General features: G+C 35.8%; 3 protein-coding genes across 16 annotated transcripts in view; 2 read left to right on the top strand and 1 right to left on the bottom strand.

Moving 5' to 3' along the window:
• Positions 1 to 121: 121 nt before the first annotated feature.
• On the top strand, positions 122 to 637 carry LOC120637177 (mitochondrial import inner membrane translocase subunit Tim13-like). Its single transcript, XM_039908852.1, has one exon. It carries the CDS (start codon positions 239 to 241, stop codon positions 509 to 511), a length of 273 nt encoding a protein of 90 aa, XP_039764786.1. The 5' UTR covers positions 122 to 238; the 3' UTR covers positions 512 to 637.
• A 1,037-nt stretch (positions 638 to 1,674) lies between these two features.
• On the bottom strand, positions 1,675 to 3,569 carry LOC120637107 (serine/arginine-rich splicing factor 4). Its single transcript, XM_039908757.1, has 3 exons — positions 3,028 to 3,569; positions 2,195 to 2,514; positions 1,675 to 1,901 (listed from the first exon to the last, which is right to left on the bottom strand). The coding sequence occupies exons 1-3, from the start codon at positions 3,416 to 3,418 to the stop codon at positions 1,803 to 1,805; spliced, it is 810 nt and encodes a 269-aa protein (XP_039764691.1). The 5' UTR covers positions 3,419 to 3,569; the 3' UTR covers positions 1,675 to 1,802.
• A 455-nt stretch (positions 3,570 to 4,024) lies between these two features.
• LOC120637207 (patronin) overlaps positions 4,025 to 21,022 on the top strand; it is a 92,338-nt gene continuing 75,340 nt past the window's right edge. For 13 of the 14 annotated variants that reach the window (XM_039908920.1, XM_039908918.1, XM_039908915.1 and 10 more), the window contains exon 1: positions 8,168 to 8,381. In XM_039908920.1, the coding sequence (XP_039764854.1) occupies positions 8,262 to 8,381 (120 nt within the window). In that variant the 5' untranslated portion in view covers positions 8,168 to 8,261. Of the gene's footprint in view, positions 4,420 to 8,167; positions 8,382 to 21,022 lie in introns of those variants that run through there. The other variant, XM_039908914.1, reaches the window with a different exon arrangement.

The raw sequence follows: 21,022 nt of genomic DNA, 5'->3' as shown, positions 1-21,022 counted from the left end.
TTCAGTTCATTTTCATTTTCATTATAGTCCATTAGACATTTTAATCTGTTCGACTACATTGAAGACTACTGAAATTCTATCGAACATCCCTAACGACATTAAAAATTATTAAAAAAAAGTTGTCAATTGACATCTGAAAAGTCAGAAGTGGTCGATTTTTGAGGTTAGGTCCTGGCTGATAAAATATATTTTGGTATAGTATTTTTGGAACAGTTCTCAGAAATACTATATATTTAAAATGGATTCCTTATCTACCGGATCACTAAGTGGAGTACAAAAGGAAGAGTTAATGGATCAGGTTAAGCAACAAATTGCGATAGCCAATGCACAGGAACTTTTGACGAAAATGTCCGAAAAATGTTTTAAAAAGTGCATATATAAACCTGGGACCTCTCTTGATAACTCGGAACAGAAGTGTATAGCAATGTGTATGGACAGGTACATGGACGCTTGGAATCTTGTTTCAAGAACCTACAGCAGTCGCATTCAACGCGAGAGAAATAATTCGTAAATGATTGACAAAGTTTTAAGCTTCGCTGTGCTGTAAATATAGAGAATGTAGTGACCGGTGCATTTCTAATGTGAGTTTTGTGTACCAATTGTTATGTTTAATAAAAAATGTTTTAGGTTATGTAAACATTGTTTTTTTCCATCCCAATGGTCTATTTACCTTCTTTATGTTATGTATATAAAAAAAAATTAAGATGTTGAACTTACCTAAATTATATAATCATAGAAGAATCCTTGTTAGTTGAGTATTCTCAAATTTAGTTTTACTGTATGATGCAATACTAAACCAATTTTAATAAAGCTTGTTAGATGTTTAAATATTGTATTCCTGACAAATTAAGGTGAAATACATAATGTAAAAGTGTAGACATATTTGTATTCCCTAAGTGATCATACTAAAAACAATATCATGGTTTTAAAATGTTGCTTTAAATTGGTATAGTAAATTAGTAATTGTAGTATATTTATTTATTTAATTAAATAATTATTTAACACTACTAAAAAAAAAATGTGAGTGAGTTAACTGTATTGCCTGATGAGCAACAAATAGGTGCAGTGCTGAGGCATGTTAAACCAATATGCATAAACCCCTGACACCTGTGGTAGGCTGTCATAGTTTTGATTGCACACCATATGATGCTTGATGAGAACCATAGGTGACTCAATATTTTTTTTTTATATATGGAGGAGGAAAATCCTCATGGATACCACTAACTGGCATGCCCAACTTCACCTATAATTATGAAGTGGACGAAAAACCTCCTCCATCCTCCACTGAACTTTCCGGTATTACACTAAGTATTCCATCAGAAAGGCAGCTGTTTAATTCAGGTGTTCTGCCTATCCCATTCGTTATTTTCCCGAGTTTTCATAATGAGCTTTACCAATTTAGCAACTTTTTCCCATTCAGCCTCATTCGTAAGCATTCTAGGTATATAGTTTTTAGGTGTTAAATTGTTTTCATTTCCTAAAGTCATATTTCTTTCTCGTTTAAACATACGGCACTCAAAGATGCCATGCTGTGGAGTATCATTTTCGCCACAGTAGGGGCACTCGTCACTTATGGCTTTACCTATGGTATGCAGGTCTCAATATATACTAATGACACAAAGTTATAAAAATTGTAGGTGTATTTAGCCTGATTATAATTTTACAAAATAATAAACTATAATGTATTGTGGCCCTAGTTGAGCAATTTGAAATCAAATAGAGGAAAAAATTACACTTTACTCAAAAATATTTATTATGGTCAGTTGTTAAAAGTAACTACTTAAATTAATATTGTTGTGCAATTAGTCTTTTATTTGCATTTCGTCTCTAAGCATTTTCTTTCTGTACTGGTAAAGCTTCTTTATCCACATTTCCTTTAATTCTTCATGGCTAGGTATTTCCTGCAACAATTAAACTTCTTATGAATTACTACCCTGAAGCTTAAGATAAGTCAAGGTTTAAGCTTAAGGTAGCCACAGGGAACTCAGTATTTTTCAGCCTTAGGCTAATTTCATACCAAGTTGCATTGATGGAACTTGTATGGTTATAATTCCAGTAGTTGCTGAATGTTTTCATTAATTCTATTTCTTAATTTTTCATTTTAACATAAACTAGAACTTTTCTGGAATTAACAGGATCAGAGGGTTACTAATACTCCATTGATATCAAAAAGTAATAAGAATTAAACACTTACTTTAAAATTTATAATGGAGTCATCATTCTGAACCTTAATTTCAGCTTTAGGCATCTTAACTGTCTCAGCATTTAAGTCAATCACAATACTTTGTGACTGTTTCTTGGTCCTTGATGAAGTAAATGATTTCTGTACAAAGGAATCACAGTTTAATTCATCAATCAGATTTCTGTCATGTATTGTGGGCATTTCCTCTTTTACTTCCACATCTTTGTATTCGTACGTTGGTATTTTTGTCATAGTTAAGCCAGCAGCTTCAGCTGCCTTTATTGCCTTTCCAATTTTTATATCTGTGTCATCTGGGTTGAGTTTCCTGGGTTCTGTAAGACAAATATTTCCATTTAAAGAAGGGTTGTTTCTGTAATGTATCATTGAAAAAACATAACTAGGCAGATGTGAATGCAAAACAAACCAAAAATACTACTACCTAGCTTTATCTTCATTTTGGTTGGAGAAGTACATATTGCAAAATAAATTTTTTGTTGAGTTTGGATCATTATTCACACCATGAAATTTTCCAGATGATCTTTGTGGAAAATAGTTTTTTAATCTGCTATTTCACAACTCTAAAGATCTCCCAAAATGATTGTTATCACAATTTCAAGCTCCTAGCACAATAAATGGAATAATATTGCTGTGAACATAACAAGACTGATAGACAGACAGGCTTGGTGAAATGATATGTGTTTACTGTTCTTGTTTGGAGACTACTGTTTATAGGGCTAAATTTATTTGAAATAAGATTTGGAGATGAGGAACTTACAACATTCTCAATGAGCTTCTCAATACATAGACAGTCTAGTATTAAAATATTAGCCATAAATTTTACTCACCAATATCAAATGAACTGGCTCTACTTCCCCTGCTGCTAGAGCGAGATCTCTTTCTATTTTTTTTACTGGTCTTACTATACTTCGAGCGGCTATGAGATCTTGAACGAGAGCGCTCTCTAGAGTGTTTTGACCTCTTGGATCTCGACCGAGAAGTAGATCGACGTCTGGACTTACTCTCATAACGTTCTCTAGAAATACTTCTCGAGTAACTCCTCCGCCGGTGTTTCGAACGGGAGCTGGAACGTTTTCTTCTGTAGCTGCTAGATTCAGATCGATCTGTTGACCGCGAGCGTCGTCTATGTTTACTTTTAGATTTTTTACGTTCATGAGACGATACCGAACTGTATGAAGAACTTCGACGATCGCGATATCTACTTTTATCACGAGGCATTTGGGTTGCGTATATTAATTAACCAGAACTACGGATAACAATTAAAAACTCCATACAATCAAAAACATGCAAAGTAAATCTAATAGCGGAGTATCGGATTTACTTGTTTTTTTCTTGTTATTGAAAAAATCATAGACAATACCTACCTAACCTAAAATATGACACTGACATAGTGTAATCATAAACAAATGTTACAGATAGATTGTATTCGAGCCATTTTAATTTTACTACTAAAATTATTATGTAAAAGTGTATGAATATGATTTATGGAATTAAACACAACAAATTAGTATTATTAAATACTAATTTTATTACATTTTAATTCCATACGTTGATAAACTCTTATTATTTGTAATATCACTAGAAACATATAGATGGCAGCACATTGTTAACGTTTCAATCCATGCTAATGATTATTTTTACTTTGTAAAAAAATTTAACTTTGTAAATTTTTAGGTACAAAATTGGGTGTTAGAAAAATAATAAGTTACTAATTTAATAACAACATTCATTTGTCTCGTTTAAAAAATTATATTAGACTAAAATTTATAGTTTTTTTTGCCATTATTGTCAATTACCCATGCGTCATAAGTAACGTAGAATAGGGCAGCGACCACAGTCAGTCGGCCTCGATGACGGAATGTGTGAAATTTTAAGATGGTGATGAAGTGTTTTCTCGATTTGCCTTAGATAATTTAGTACTGGTGCTTTGATATTTTGTCAGGATAATCAAAATGTTTTCCTCTATACGACCGCTAGAACATTAAAACTTTTTGCCCTGGCGTAAGACACCCGGAGTGTTTAACGTGTTTGTCGGATCATTGACATTGTTTCGTTACAAAAATTTTGTACCATCGCGATTGTTATGTTGTTGCTAGTATTGTGTGCATTTGTAGCGCCCAGTAAATGGATTAGGCGATTCTGATGTTTCCGAAGTCATGGAGAGGCAGGAGCGCATACATGCCAACATGGAGGCAACGGACACTGTAGATACCAAACAGGTGAGAGACGTTTCATAATTACCGGTGTTTGTCAATGTATGATAACCGTGCACATGTTAACTGTAGTCATCAAAAACAGCAGTAAACATTAAGTGCCATTACCGTTTTTCAAACACATGACTAATTGTAAGTAAATGCACATTTCTATCTCAAAATTCGAGTAACTAGTTAAAATGTTGGTATAGAACTTAAAAGATAGAAATATAAGATGGTGTCACCTTTAAAATTGCTAAGCAAATCAAGGCAAAGAGTGGGTGAGGTGTCCTGCCCACACTGGTGCTGAATAAATTATTTCTATTTGAACATTGTTATGTGCCTTACATGTCACATTAAATACTTTTATATGATTGTATGTATGCAGCCTTTGTTTTCAAGTTAAAACAATCATCCTTCTAATAATGTGCTTTGTTTTTATATGCTTGCTACAAACTGTTTGATAAGTGTACAAAGTAGTATGACAGATTTATTGGTTACTTGTGCAAATACAACTTAGGTGGCTACTTTTCCTTCAAACAAAGTCTTGTAAAACCAAACCTGTTGGTTACATAATAGTGATGGTTAAAGGACTTTTGTGCCTCAAGGAGCATGTTAGGTGAACTCCCCACTTCAATTTATTAACCATCTGATAATAATTATAAGCAACCAAAGAGATGCAAACTAGCTAAGTAAAAGAATTTGCCAAGGCTGTGTAGGAGCTTACTCCTACACAGCCTTGGCAAGGTAATAGAAGCTATATTCTTAGATTCCCTGGGAACATATCTCTAGTTCTCTTCCAGTTCCATTTCCATCTTCAAGATACAAGCTGAATATGTAGCAAATTGCACATACATTATAAACAGATAAACATTTGCAAATATCAATATACTAAAGAGACATCTCCTCGTAATGAAAAATGTAAATAATCCATCCTAATATAGTGAGGAGGTAATCAGCTTTTCTTCATAGCTATATGCCCATTGGCCTGTAAGATGGGAACCCAATAGTAAGGATAGAATAAATGAAGATTGAACAAGCTTCAATATATTGTTAATTATGGCAACCTGGTAGTTTTCAGGGGGTAATCTAATGCATAACCTTTGTAGCCATTAGAACCTTTGGGGAAAAGGGTGAAATTGTCCTTATGTAGGATTAATCATCTATCTAATGATGGAACTGACAGTACTGAAAATTAATGCAACCTCAGTGTCATATTCGTAATATTAAAATTTTCAGTTTGATATTTGATATTCATTACTTGCTGCAGAGCAAAATTTAGCAGTTCAGATAACACATAAGCAGACCTGCTTTTTGGGTATTCACAGAGTTGTGTGTGCTGTGATATTGGGAAGGAGGAATAGAATAGATAAGAAAAAAACCATATTGCAACAAAACACTGAAGGGAAAGACATAAAGAGAACAGTACTAAGTGCTAGAGTGCAAAGCTGCCTTATCACTAATAGTGATCTTATAAAGGCAACCTGAGCATACAAAGCTAATATCAAGGTGATATACAGGTATATTGAGGCCTCTAAGACTCATAGAATATAATATATATCACCTAGAATTAGAGGATCAGGCTACCCACTAACTAAGGTGCAAAAAATAGAAAAGCTTTAAGTTTTTTAATTCAAAACTTCATTTTGTAGGTGCCTTTTCATGGGCCTGAATTTTTGCTCTATAATTTCAATCAAGTTTTTTGCTTCTAATGCTGCAACATGCATTGCAGAAACCTATACAATTTGGTAAGCAAGATCTGAGAGGTTAGGTTGTGAAGTGTGAAACCAAATCGAGAATTAATTAAATTGTTCAATTTTCTTGTAAGCATTGGGTATTCTATCAAACTAAGTCCTTCGGATCTGCAGCCAAATGGTCAAAAAAAAACTTGCTATCTGGTCAACAAACCAGAAAGCAAATAGGTTTACAGATCTTTTTAATGAGTCAATTTAATTATTTTGAGTTCATTCCCACTTAATGAATTCTAATGAAGAAGAAAATGACCAAATGTTATTACAACATCCAAGTAAACAGATTATGTAGCCACTTCTGTTTTACGCAAATGTCTTAACTAAACTTGATTGGCAGGTATTTATTTATTGTTATAATACTATTTTTTTTAAACTGGGACTTTTAGAAAAATTACCAGTGTACTTAGCACCAGTGTTAGTGTAGTGCACCAATTCTGTTGAACTCAAATTTCTAAGCTAACTAATTCATGAGTTTAAAAATAGTTACTGTTGACAGTTTAAGATAGTGAAGAATTTTTAAACAGGGTTGCTCCCTTTGATTGTCCTTAGAACTTTGTTTTAGACAATTTGATGTGCATTACGTTGGACTTACACTGCAGATACCAGAAAATTCATAAATCATAAATTGCTCCTATCGGGGATCAAAGCTTGAACATCAGTTTATGCTTCACAAGGTAGCTCATATAAATGTGGGCCTTGCGCTATTACTGATATCAGTGCTATGTTGGTTCTGCTCTGTTACTGTGTTATTATTGTACTCTGTGCCCTGGAGAGTTATCAATTTTTTAGTGGTCTGTACAAAGGGACGTATTTAACCAGAGTTGCAAGATGTTATACTTGTTAACTTCAAAACTTACTCTAGGATATTTATGTTCAATAATCTCAAGATCCCTCTCTCCTATCAAAAGGCTGCGGATGATGACAGTATATAAAATAACATGCCTAACACAAGATGTAGGTTTTCATCATAGCATGTTTATTTAAGGCTTTATTTGTCATGTGTGCTATGTTATACAACAGCTACCAATATGGATTCGTGGCTTATTCTTCAGCGCTTAGCTTAGCCGGGCTTGGCTAAGCATACAACGAAGCTGTATTTTTTGCTTAGAGATTCGCGTGCTTAGGATGGAGCTACGTATGCGAGCTAGGGATGCGTAAGTTGTGTAGCTATGTGAAGAAGTGGAGTAAACTACTACCTTGTTAGCACGGGTTTCGCACCGAGTGTAGACATCGGGCATGCCATCTTGGAAGTGAAAAACGTATCTTCATGGCCCATCTTAACATCTCCACCACTGATCATCAGTGGCGTCCATAGAGGGTATGTAAAGATGATATAAAATGATGAAAATCTCCAGTATGAGTTATAAATACTAGAGGGTAGGCTATTTATAACTCTTACAATGCCTATCCTTAAGTTTTCTATAACTCACACTGGAGATTTTCATCATTTTATATCGTCTGCATACCTTGTGCGTACCATCTATGCACGCCACTGCTGATCATTAGTGGAAGCGGTCACATAGATTCGAAGCCTAGCTTAAACCTCGCTTACTTTTTATCTGTCTTGTACATCTCTGATGGAAAAGTATTAAATCCAACTTAAAATAGCATTAATCATCATCGCTGCGTAATCGCTAGGATATCCAAAGCTAAAATTCATATCTTATCGAATCGAACACTACTCTATGCCAATCGTGTGCGCGGGTAACGGTCATAACAAAAGCAAAAGCGCATCTTCATCTTACCTTCTCCACCAATGAGCATTAGTGGAAGCGGTCACATAGTTTCGTAGCCTAGTCTTGACCTCACTAACTGCCCTGTACTGCCTAGCAAATCTCTGGTGAAAAAGTAGCTTAAGGTTTATAAAATACAACATAAAATAGCATTAATCACAATCGCTGCTCCGATATCCAAAGCTAACATACTTATCTCGTGGAATCGAACACTGCTCTATGCCGATCGTGTGGTAGGGGGGCGCAAAACGGTCGTAACGGCGGTCGGAGGCAGTTGATACGCGACGGGCGGGCAGTACGCCGCGCGCGCATCGTTTGCGACCAAGTGATGTCAGTTAGTTGGATCTAGTTGCGTTTCCAGTGGTCTGTGCAGTGTGTGGCGATAATGGTAGCGATGGTGGCCTCAGCGTCTGGATACGGCACTTTGCGTCGATTTCTAAGCGCCCCTGATGGCCAGGATATAGAGAGCACCGGTGCTGTTCCGAGCGCCTCAGTCGCGGTCTCGGTAAGCCACTTACAGTTTAACGAAACAAGTGCAAAAAAACTTAACTTTCTTCTTTGTCTTTTCTTAGAAATGGAAAAACTTAACTTTAGGAGTCTACTCCTAAATTTAAGTTTACATTTTACTCTAGGCAAATTTTATTGAGCTGTCAGATGTTAAACTTTGGTTCTTCATTTAAAATAACTGATCTACCCAAATTTTTCTACTTCACTTTACAAGCCCTTGACTGCAAGCTCACCTGTTGGTAAATGATGATGCAATCTAAGATGGTTTCGGGTTAACCTGTTTGTGGTATGGCAGTTAATATTAACCCATTGGTTTCAACGTGATATCGTACAAGAAAGCTAAATAGCTTGGCGGCACGACTTTATCGGTAGGGTGTAACTAGTCACAGCGAAAGAACAGATAAATACCCAAACGAGGATGAAGTTATTTTACATGAACACTAAAATTAACGTTCTACTGCTTTGTTTTAGCAATTTGTTCTCATAGGAGAGACGGATAGAGAGTTTACTGTTTCGACCAAAGACGTTGCTCCGAAACAGGTTGGCGGGCCTAGTTAACGGAACTAATAATAACGTTACTAAAAAATCTATTTATTTATTAATTAAATAAAATTCCAAACTCTTTTCACTTACGTAAATATTTTTATTAGGTGTAAATGAGGCGCGGTGACTGAATGTTTTTTTCGAAACACAGAGAGGATTACTTAAGCAGATGCGATATATAACTGATACCTAGTCCAAATATTGTATCATATTTGATAGCTGTACTGAAATTCTTTGAACTTGCTATTTTGAAGTGTTACTCCATTTGAACGATTACAGTCAAACCTGGGTAAGCGAGAGTTCAAGGGAGCACAATCTCATTCTCGCTTATAGAGGTTTCTCACTAACCCGAGTTTCTCGCTAATGCAGGTACATGGGTAGCGTTTCTCTCTTATAGAGGTACGCAGCAATAACAAGACATATTCATGCACTATGTAATATTATTTTGTTTAGAACTTATTTACATTTACCAAATAAGATCCCGTTTAGATGTTATAAGTAACAAAGTCCTTGCATACAATGCAATTTATTGCTTTTATTGTATTCTATTATTATATGTTACGAGCAAATAACTGGTACCCACTGAGTAAATTTTAAAAGACCTTTGAAGCAGCGAATGGTGAATGCAAAGAAAATCTTGAAATAGGACTCGGTAGACGGTGCGGTACGTCCGTCGGTAGTTATCGATGGGATTTAAACCAACTTTTGTATTCCACCCTTTAACCATTGAGGCCTCTTATTTATGCACTATGGTTGTATGTTGAGCAGTATGCTATGCGTACGGAATGCTTTATAAATGACCTAGATCCACCCAGGTGACGAAAGGACAAACCGTAAGGCTACTAACTAATCGATGTTTCACTGTGTTTATTATTTGCGTCCGATAAGTTCCGCGAATGCGATAAATACAGGTGGATCGGAATGCTTTTGGATATTGTATTTGACTATCAGGCATGTTAAACATGATAGTTTCGATTTTTCGTTCTGAATTAATGTAGATCATCATCGTCATCATATCAACCCATTACCGGCCCTCTACAGGGCACGGGTCTCCTCCCACAATGAGAAGAGGTTAAGGGCGTAGTCCACCACGCTAGCCCAGTGCGGAATGGTGGACTCCACACATCTTTGAGAATATAATCGAGAACTCTTAAGATGAGATGTTTTCCTTCACCGTTGATTTAAGTGATATTTTAATTACTTAAAATACGCACATAACTTGGGAAAGTTAGTGGAGCGTGCCGGGATTCGAACTCTGCCCCCCGAAAGTGTAGTCGACCACCTGCCAACTGGGCTATCTCCGTTTCAAATGTTATGCTAGAAATAGGTAAATACACTTTAAACAATGGCAAATCGAAATGTTGGATTTGAATACATTGTGACTGCCAGGTCTATGATTTAAGAACAGTTACAAGTATAATGCAGAGCGTTTGCGCAAGGTATTATTTATCGTGACATTAATCCATCCGATACGGTTAACACAGGTAGGACAAAAGTTATACCCCGATGAAATACACCGACAAGGGATATTTACATGTTCACCTGCCAAAACAAGGCAAAAAGCAAAAAAAGGAGTTCACCCCGGTTTAGTATTACACATATATTATTTCCACCTATGTGCCTATGGTTGGAGAGTGGATAAAACTTTGGAAGATAAAAATTTTATCCCTTTCCCGTGGAGAATAATGTCTCCTGCCCATTATATCCGCGCAGGTGCCGAAAGGACAAGACTGAGGCTACTTATCGATGTTTCGCCATATTTGTTATTTGCATTCTATAAGTTCCGCGATAAATAGAGGTGCGGTCAACTGGAATGGAATGTTATTGCATTGCATTTTTTCAATGTGACAAAACTACATTGGATATGTCAAACATGCTTGGATACCCCTATGCCGACTCTAATAAGCTAGAAGTAAATATGGCAAGCCCACAGGGCGAGACTTTAACATATTACGAGCATTTACTTTTAGAGTTGATAGTCTAGTTTCTAGAGTTGGCACTCTGGGAGGACCGAGTTTGAATCTCAACACGCATCTCTAATATCTATCTTTTCTAAGTAATGTGCGTTTTACACAATTAGAATATCATTCGCTTGAACGTTCAAGAAAAATATCACGATATTTTAAAACCTGTTGAAACCTGTAGGTATATCTGACAGTTTACCATAATGTTCTCAAAGGCGTTTTAAGCCCACCAATACGCACTGAGCCAGTGTGGTGAACTATGGCCTAAACTTTTCTCATTGTGGGAGGGGATCCGTGTACTCACTAAAGATGGTGAGATGAGCATAAACACTAGGTGACCGTTAGGTGTATTCCTAGCGATTTAAGTACTGTGACGAGCGGTACGCTCATGGAATACAAAATCTCTAACCTGGCACACTGTCTCATTGAAGGGTGGAAGGGAATTGAGCCCTGCTGCGAGGAACCATAAACTCCCGACTGGATGGTTTCCCACAGGCGAGGGTAAAGTCCCTAGAAAAGATCCCATTATGTGACAGTATGAAAAATTCACGTCCTAACTATCCATTCATAAATAATTAAGTCGAAACGGAGGCCAAAGAAATCGCATTGCGAAACCCAATGTTTGCGACATAAAATCTTAGAAAGTAAATATAATGTGTCTAGCAGTTATTACAATGGCCGTTAAAATTGCATTGGCACCTTAGAACGAACTATGCGTGCGACTGAGTGCCTTATAATTCCTTAATATATGTGACCACCTATATAGCTTAAAGCTATAACTATTTTATTTTTAACGTCAGTTCCATGCCGCCGTCAGAAATTGTCGTGACCGTTTCGGAGCTTTTTGGTAGTTAAAAAAAGAATCGGAACCGCCATCAGTCTGTGGCCGTCCATTCTGAGGTCGTTAACCCGACTTTCCTTTTTAATATTCTACCACATGGGTCTACCAACGATCGCCATCGATTGGAGTTCCGTCCTTGGCCTCGCCTGGTATAAAACATGTAAGCTATTATAATAATTTTTGTTCATGATGTCATCTTCATATGGGATCATACAGGATGGCACGGCCAAGGTCAGGCCATCAGACCGTGTCGCATCTCGATTCTCGACGTCTCGCTGGTCGCCCGCGAAAGGAGATCGTCTCAAAGTGCCTCACTGGCTTCGAAGCGTGATAACAGACCCAGATCACAATGCGGCTTACTTACTCACTTATCTTTTAAGTCATATTCGAGACGTTAATTCAATTGAAATGTATTAATTATCATTTATGATGGGCACGTTTGCAGAGGGATACCAAACTTTTTAATCATTGGTACAGCTGCGACAACTTTGATGAACTCCTCATGACCGATTTTACCTATAAAAATTCGGCGACATCGACTTTTCGTATTTCAGTCTCAAACTGACAACAAGACTGTTTTCTCATTTAAAACTGAGCCGATTCAATTCCTTTTGACAAGTTGCAAGTGTGTGCGATTTATGGTGGCCGTATAAAAGAGAGTCGTGAAAGCTATGCAAAAATAGTTTTTAGAAAATCAATGGTGACTTTGTAGATTGTTCGTACGCGTATCGCAGAGCCAAGTTCATGCCACTTTTGATCGTACGATCCGTGCTTTTGTCTCCTTTTTGCCTGCTGGAGGATAGCGGAATGATTTAAGGATCAATAAGGAATTATGATTTTCAATCTATTAATATTAAAATATAAAATTGGCGAAAATTATAAAAAAAAACATATCTCTCGTGATTCTTGCGGACTGCCGATAGAAGTGAAATTGAATCTATGTTCTTATACACAGTGTACATATAGCTCATGGGATTCGTTCGATGACGATGAAGCGAGTTCCATGATTTTCAAAAAGTTTGGTGACGTGAGTTCCATGATTTTTGTTCACACAAAAAGTTGCTTAATGAGCTCAAAGAAGTTTGCACTTAAAAAACATTTAGGTATTAAGAGACGAGAGATTTAGCTATTTTTTTTTTTTTGTAATGTTTCTGACATAATATGATACCTTGAATACAAATTTGCGAGTATTGCTTTTCTCGGTGCAAGTTTGTGAATTCCATATTTTAACAGCTACGCCTTACGCCTTTTAAATTTCAACGGAAACAGCGTTAAATAACTAATTGAAATAGAAGTTATTACATATATATATATATATATATATTCGAAACGTAGCTAAAGCAAGTAGATAAACTTAGTAAACTTTTGCCGGCAAAAACATTGTTAAGAGAGTAGCTACGAGTATAATTCAATACACAGAGAAAATGTCGCTCGCCGGACACGATTCAAGTGATAATAAGTGAAGAGAGTGGAGCCTTTGTTCACAGTTTCCTTTCCCATCGTTTGATTTTCAAATGCTTTTAAGAAGCGTTTGAATACGTCACTTATGACTTAATATTATAGAGAACTAGCTGGAGCCAACGACTTCGTCTGCGTTTGATTTTGGTTTTTTGTTGTAGCATTCAACTTAGTTATAGTTCTAAAAAAAATTAAAGTACATATTCAGTATCGCTAAGCCTTAAATGAGGGTTTGCTGCTGTCCGCTGAGGAGTTCTTTCCTCAATCTCCAACCACATTTAGATCTACACAAAGTTTGGGCAAAATTAAACACATATTATAACCTCTAAAGTACAAAAATAATTATTTAAATCGGTTATAATTTGTCAGAGTTATGATGTAAAACCGTCAAACACTTTCACCTCCCTCTCCCAAAGGAACCGAGCTTAATGTCGAGATAAAAAGTATTCTATATTACTTCTAACACTTCCAAGAATATGTGTACAAATTTTCATGAGGATCGGTTAAGTAGTTTTTGCTTGAAAGCGTAACAAACAAACTTACATTGACATTTATAATATTAGTAGGGATTAGTAGGGATTATAAAGAAAAATCGATTGACTTTTTCAATCGATTTTTCTTTATAAGGTACGCGAAACAAAGTAAGATTGGTAACCGCTCCGGTTTCGCACGGGTAGATATAAAATTGAAAATATTTTTTAAATATAAAAAACTAATTTTTGTAAGTTAAATATAAAAGTAAGACATGTGCTTTTTCGCTGGCTTGTTGTAAGTACTATCTCTACATCTTAATCATATAATATAATGTCACATCGTTAAAAAAGCGTTCATCAGAAAAGTTGTCGTTCAGTCGTTTTTTTCGACTTAGTTTAGCCTTTTCCGGTTTAATACGCCTCTAGCCATGATACTCACTAAGTTTTTTTTTTCTCATTTCTTTTGTTGCTGTAACTCGGCAATCTGTCTTGAGACATTGGGCCGTTCGATACTCACTAATAATGTAGTTTTCTATCCAATTCTGCTATTACAATACTAACAAACGAAATTTTTATTGGTTGTAAATAATTTATAATTATAGGCTTCTTAAGGTGTTCTTAATTTTCTTATTTTTACTAGTATTTGTCAAACATTTGAATGATGGAGACACAATTGCAGTAGACAATTTAGCCCCTGATTAATGCCTGTTCTGGTGTAACAACAAAGTTTAACTTAAGTGGCCAGGCTATATATAGGCTGTGCATGACATTTTGACTAACCTACAAGATTCAATTATGTTTCTGAAGTGTAAATAAGTATTAAGAGAGACGGGTTTAGGCCGTAGTCCATTACGCTGGTCCAGTGCAAATTTTTGGACTGACCTTCTCATTCTCACAGAAGACCCGTGCCCTGTAGTGGGCCGGTAATAGGTTGATAAAGATGATAACAGGATTTTTGTGAAATTACTACGTACTAAATTATCTATAAAATGTGTGCAATAGTTAAAAGCGAACAAAATACCAGTTTGTTTAAAAAGCGTTCGAATTGTTTGTATTAGTGTGTGAAACGCTACCAACTTAGTTAAGATGATAAGAAGTAATATGACAACCAGGTACCTGTAACTGTTATCAGTAAGGGGAACTCTGAGTTCGTGCAACAGTCATTAGATTTTGCGACGAGGTAGATAGTATTTTCTCAGTATCGGAATCATTTTCGATACTCTGGCTGACTCATTGGAATGGCTGGTGAAAGATTTCGTTAATCTGAACAATATTTAATGCATTCAATCAATGCAGGTTTATGATATCAATACTTCCCTACTAATATTATAAATGGCAATGTAAGTTAGTTTGTTACGCTTTCACGCAAAAACTACTTAACCGATCCTCATGAAACTTTGTACACATATTTTTGGAAGTGTTAGAAGTAATATAGAATACTTTTTATCCCGAAATTAACTCGGTTCCTTTGGGAGAGGGGATGAGTGTTTGACGGTTTTACATCATAATTCCGACAAATTATAACCGATTTAAATAATTATTTTTGTACTCCTCAGTGTACAACAGCAAACCCCTCATTTAAGGCTTAGCGATACTACATACTTTTTATTTTTTTTAGATCTAAAACTAAATTTAATGCCACATACAAAAACAAAATCAAACGCAGACGAAGTCGCGGGCAACAGCTAGTTATCTTATAAAGCACTATTTTGTCTTGAGTCGTGAATAGTCTCAGACATAAAGCAACCTTGACTTTATTCTTGGGTAGAAGTTTTATACGGACAAATCGGTCAATCCGTTCCACCAAACTACTGGACCACAGGGTCTAACAGTACAAAGAAGGCGAGGACGGTGTAAAGTAAAAAGATAATTCTTTCAAGTTCAGTGAAAGTTTTTTTTTTAAATCGTGATACTGCAACTTAATATAACAGATTCTATCAGCTTGATCGTTTAATTTGTGCTTACGTAATGAATCGTTATGTTTTTAATTATCTTGTGTAAATTAACTTCATCTTCATTAGTCTAATAAATATTACGATTTTCTCTACCCATATCTATATACTTATAATTACCGCGCAGATCTTTGAAATTGTCAATCGAATTAAAAAAATCTTCTTGCATTTGTTAGACCAGTTTCGAGAGAGGTTATATTATGTCTAGATCAGGGGTTCCCAACACTATTAAGCCAGCGGCGTACATAGCGAAGAATTAAGAAAAAATCATACTAACCCAACAATATGATGGAACAATAGTTTAGAACCCTCGTAGCTTTAGGTTTAAGTTGGCGAACGAAGTTATCACCGTCCCCTTACAATTATGTTAACATAATATATATATATGAACGCTTCATAAGTGCATGCGATAGGCCTTTATGAATAAAGAAATTTTGAATTTGAATTTTTTTATTTTATCACACGAGAACTCTTAAGACATCTCCAACACTTGTTGTTCGAGGTTCTCAGTTACATTCAAAGATGCAAAGTGACCAGTAGCTTGCATTCCAATTAAGTGCTTAACGTATCGGTATTTGTTTGTCACGAGAGTCATTAAGATTTAATACAGTCGATTAAACCAATGGCATGCACCTTTGCCTCATTAGAATGATTGTCGCGCATTAGTTAACCTTGTACAGGGTAACTATGTTGATTTACTGTACTTGGAGTTTCCTTGTTCGCCCTTTTGTACACTTCAACAAACATAGATATCCGTAGGAAGTTATTGATATCCACGTGCGAAGACCTTACTGTACTTCTTTATGGCTTTATTCGTAATTCACGCATTATTTAACTGCTGCAGTTAATTACCGGGAAATTAGTTCCGGTATTTAAAACTCTGCACGTATCATAGAGTCGGTAAATAATAAATAAATAGTTAATTATTTTATTTCATTTACCCTTTTTTTACCTTGGCTTTTGCTCAAGTTTGTGCCGACAGAACACCATCTTATAGCTGTGCTTCTGTGCTTTATTACAAAGATTTCGTTAGATAAAAGAACCAGCAATATAATTAATAATGTTAATAAAGAAATAAAATATATAATAATATTAGTATTAGTATTAATATTAATATTAGAATTGACTGCAGCAAGTAGCAACAACACCATCAAACGACCCTTATATCATTCGTCGTAACTCCTATAACTAAACATGTCTTATAGGTATTTATATGCAATAGCCTTAAAAGGCGTGAACAATAAACGGTTTTCATCCACATTCTACGTTTATAAGAATGCAAAGTCGTTGCTCGCATCAAAAGTATGCATATTATTTTACCATTGTAGGGACATGTGGATGGGACCATAGTTATCTATAAATAAGTATGGCATGACGGTTTCGGGGGCGGCCGGGCGCGCGGTGCGTTGCGACAGACGGTGTTCCGTCCATACTTCCGCCCACAGTCGTCCTATAAGGCGTGGACCTTGTTACGCTTACATATAGGCATGTCTAATTGAATCTTTCGCAATACTCCAAGCAAACATTTGATAAATTCTAACCAAACAACTCAATATATTTACCTCAGCATCAGTAAGTAGGCCATGAATATTAAATGGAGACACCTATAATAATACGATATATACCTTTTTAACTTAGCCAGTGGAAAGAGTGGTGGACTACGGCCTCAATCTTTCTCTGTCTGATAGTCGACCCATGTCTGGTGAAGGGTTGATTACGAAGTATATCTGTGTGTAGTGACTCAATCACTTCTAAATTGAGAAACGTGGTCAGTTAGTGGCGTCCCTACCCAAAGATTAGGCGGGGCACGGTCTCCAAGCCCCCGAGCTGTAGTGGCCCCTGAACCTCCATAAGAGAGATTATATAACTGCCATACAGGTTAGCCCGCTTGTATCTTAGACAGCATCACTAACAAAGGAGACAAGGGCTTACAGGTAGTGGAATAAAAAAAAAGTAAAAACTGACTCAAGTTAGAATAAACTAATAGGTCAAAATACGTAAAAGCCAGGCTTGGTATAAAAAGTTTAGTTTACTTATAGAAGCGTGTTTAGTTTAGTAAAACTATTATTTTTATTGGAGCAAAATTATTCGGTTTTCACGATCTAATTTGTTAATATTAGAGGAATCGGCTAAAGATAATGGTTTGAAATTAAAATTAACAAGATTCCTTCCTTATCGACTATAGATGAAAATTTTATAAAATAACAAAAAGCTTTTTTTCTGAATTGAAAAATAGAATAATCTTATCTAATTAGTGTATGGGCATATGTTCTCTATATATCTACAAAGTTGGAACGAAATCAGACCGTTTGAAGAGGGTCAAAATATAGTCCAAAGGAGTCTGTTACACACATACAAACATACCGGTGAAACTAAAAAAGGGTTTAAAAACAAAACGGTTATAACAAAACCCTTTTAGTTGCCAGTCTCGCTTTAGACGTGCGAATCAAACACTGGAGTCGGATGTTCCATAGATGGATGGTAGATGAATGATGGTATTCCACCTTTGGAGTCCACTTGGTGTGGACTTATTAAGTCCACAGTCCGAGACATACGTTTGCATTAAACACGAACGCTCTCGCGCATACAGCCCTAGAGTCAAACTTGTGATGACCAAATTGTTATACAATATTGATTATACGATACTATTGTATTGTAGCCAATGAAAGGCGACACGTGTCAACCTCTGTCATCTATCAACCAATCAGGAAGCATTGTTGCTGTCTCTTACCATACTGGACCTATTCAATGTCTCGACCATGTTGTGATTATAGCAACTGTTTTTATTATCTAAAGTAACGTTATTCAAGTAAGGCAGTGCATTGAAGCCAAGTTATTAAAACTCTAGGGGCTTATTTTGATCTTTTAAATCAATATTATTTTATGTGAGAGACCTTAACATTCTAAACATAAGGATAATAATAATTTGTAAAACAAAAAACAATTACTAGAGTTGTACTGCTATAAGCGATGAAGTTCTCGTCAACGGCGCAATGTCAACAAATTACTCATAGTAAATTTAATTAATGACATAGCTTAGTATGTAGTATGTACAAGTATATTTTAACATCTTTTCGTCTAAAATCCCTCAGTGTCTGAAGACCACGGCTCTGAAACGTGGTGGTTTTGGTGGACTATGCCCTCATAAGAAGGCTCTCTTTTTTAATTCTTTTTATTAAAATATACAATAGGTACACCTTGGAAGTTAGACCCGGTAAAGCACACAAAAGGTTCCACTTTAAATAGGCTGTATGGAGTCCTTATATAGACCGACCCCGAATATCCTCGGTTCTTTGTTGCTATCCTTGAATGAAGGTCATTCTCGATATAAAATTTGCCGCATCTCCCGGACAGATAACGTATGATTATTTTTATGTGCTTTTGATTGGCCCTTGCCTTGGTTTTGTTTAAAATTACTTGCGCTATTGCTCATAAATATTGTCTGTTTCTGCGTTGACTATTTTTAGTGCAGCTCCATAATTGAAATAATATTGATAAAGGACCATGTTTTAGTGACCAACCTGTCCAACTCATAAATTATTTCCTCAAGACCATCTAGTCTTGTGGAAATAACCTTGTTTTATTTTGGATAGATATTGGATATAAGCAGGCGTTCCTTTGCGGAAATCCATGATATATTATGACAAATATTTGCTATTCACCGCGAAAAGCAGGAGAATCTGTGTGGTGTAATTTATAATTGCTTCAATCCTTATACTCCACACCAAACAGATATTCGGCTATGTACCTTCTACCCACGTTTCGCTTCGAAACCGGAGCATCCTCAGGAGATCTTAACAATTAATTATCGTAAAGTCTCTGAAGATGCTCCGGTTTTGGAGTATAGCAAATTAAGCTTAATTTTTCATAATTTATTTTATTTTTCTATTTCATTTGCTGTAGAGTCACTCGGGTCTCAGCTGATAAACATCAACGTCATGCATGTTCCTATAACGCATGGCAAATGTTGATCTGTACACCCGTTTTGTCTAGTTTTACAGACAGACATTCAGATACTATATTAATACGAAGATAAGATGTACTGTTTGTAACACTTAACATGAACAAGTTTATTTTCCGTGTTAAGAAGTATAAGAAACTTCATTTAATAAAAAAAAATATATTGAAATGTTATTTTCTAGCGTCACTTTTAGGTGCATAGGTAGGAGGTAGGATTCCAAAAAAAAAATCTATTTATTATCAAGATAATCTTATGTTAATAAAACTGGCCCTTTAGTATCCGCGTAAACACCACTATATGTAAAACCATACTTTAAACATATGTAATTAGGTACTTTATGATCGCGCACAAGACACCGCAGAAAACAGCTGGTTAAGTATATAAGTGTTATTTTAGACAATTAATTTTATCATAACATAACAATAGAAAGTAGCATTTGCACCAAATCGATCACCTCACTGAAATAAATTACACCTAAGTAGGTATTTACGATACCATCTACGATCACTGATTGGCAACGCTTTTTATATAACCGTTTCCTTTACTCAATGCACTAACGTATCTAGGCTAGGTGGAATGAACGATTGACCGAATAAACTATATCCATACAAATTACAAATACATATATAAAAGTGTATGTTTGTAAAAATAACAGCTATTGACTTCATGCATATAAATGAAGATGCGGAGGACTGGTGACTGGTATTCCAATCTGCCGTCATGCCTCTGTATGTATGTCTGGAACGCATCATAAGTAACTATATCGAGACTTAAAGTTGTGACCCGCCTTAAAGTTTGAGTAAAGACTAAATATATAATGCCGTTGTAGAAAAATATTTACAACATAATTTATTTATTAAATATTTTTATATTATTAAATAGTAGTTATAAATGTTAATAGTAACATCTGACTGTAGCTTCAGGTCTGAGACTTTACCAGCTCGGCTAGAATGGGCAATTCTCCGCGGAGAAGGGCAATATTATACCTTCTTGCACAGCTTTATCAACTCTCCGAGCATTGTCGTACAGGTGGAAATAATATTCAAATAATACTGTAATAGTAAATGGATGTTGTGTAATGTAAACTTCTCCTGTTCTGTGATGACGTGCTTTGACAGTTTTATGTAGTTTTATTCCTTATCGAGGGATATATTTGTCTCGTTGGAGGCTACTGCCGTGGTTAAATACCACCCTACCGACAAAGATGTACCGCTAAGTGAATAAGCATTTCGACTTCCGGTACAATATCGCGTAGAAACGGATTAGGGACATGGGGTAATATAACTGCCATACTCCTAAGAGGTTGGCCCGTTGCCATCTCATCATCACTAATCAGCAGGTGAGATTGTGGTCAATGGCTAACTTGTAGAGGAATTTAAAAAATATAATATTATCTATGCTAGCCATAAACCTTACTGTTGTCTTGCCTCAAGAAACTTAAGAGTAG

Source organism: Pararge aegeria, chromosome 3 (genome assembly GCF_905163445.1).
Source record: "Pararge aegeria chromosome 3, ilParAegt1.1, whole genome shotgun sequence".
Lineage (NCBI taxonomy): Eukaryota > Metazoa > Arthropoda > Insecta > Lepidoptera > Nymphalidae > Pararge > Pararge aegeria.
This window is presented reverse-complemented; position numbering and strand designations above follow the sequence as displayed.

Coding starts and splice junctions, on each gene's coding strand:
- LOC120637177 (XM_039908852.1), top strand. CDS start 239: ATGGATTCCTTATCTACCGGATCACTAAGTGGAGTACAAAAGGAAGAG.
- LOC120637107 (XM_039908757.1), bottom strand. CDS start 3,418: ATGCCTCGTGATAAAAGTAGATATCGCGATCGTCGAAGTTCTTCATAC. Junction 2,515..3,027: donor AGCCAGTTCATTTGATATTG/GTGAGTAAAATT, acceptor TTTGTCTTACAG/AACCCAGGAAACTCAACCCA. Junction 1,902..2,194: donor ACTCCATTATAAATTTTAAA/GTAAGTGTTTAA, acceptor TAATTGTTGCAG/GAAATACCTAGCCATGAAGA.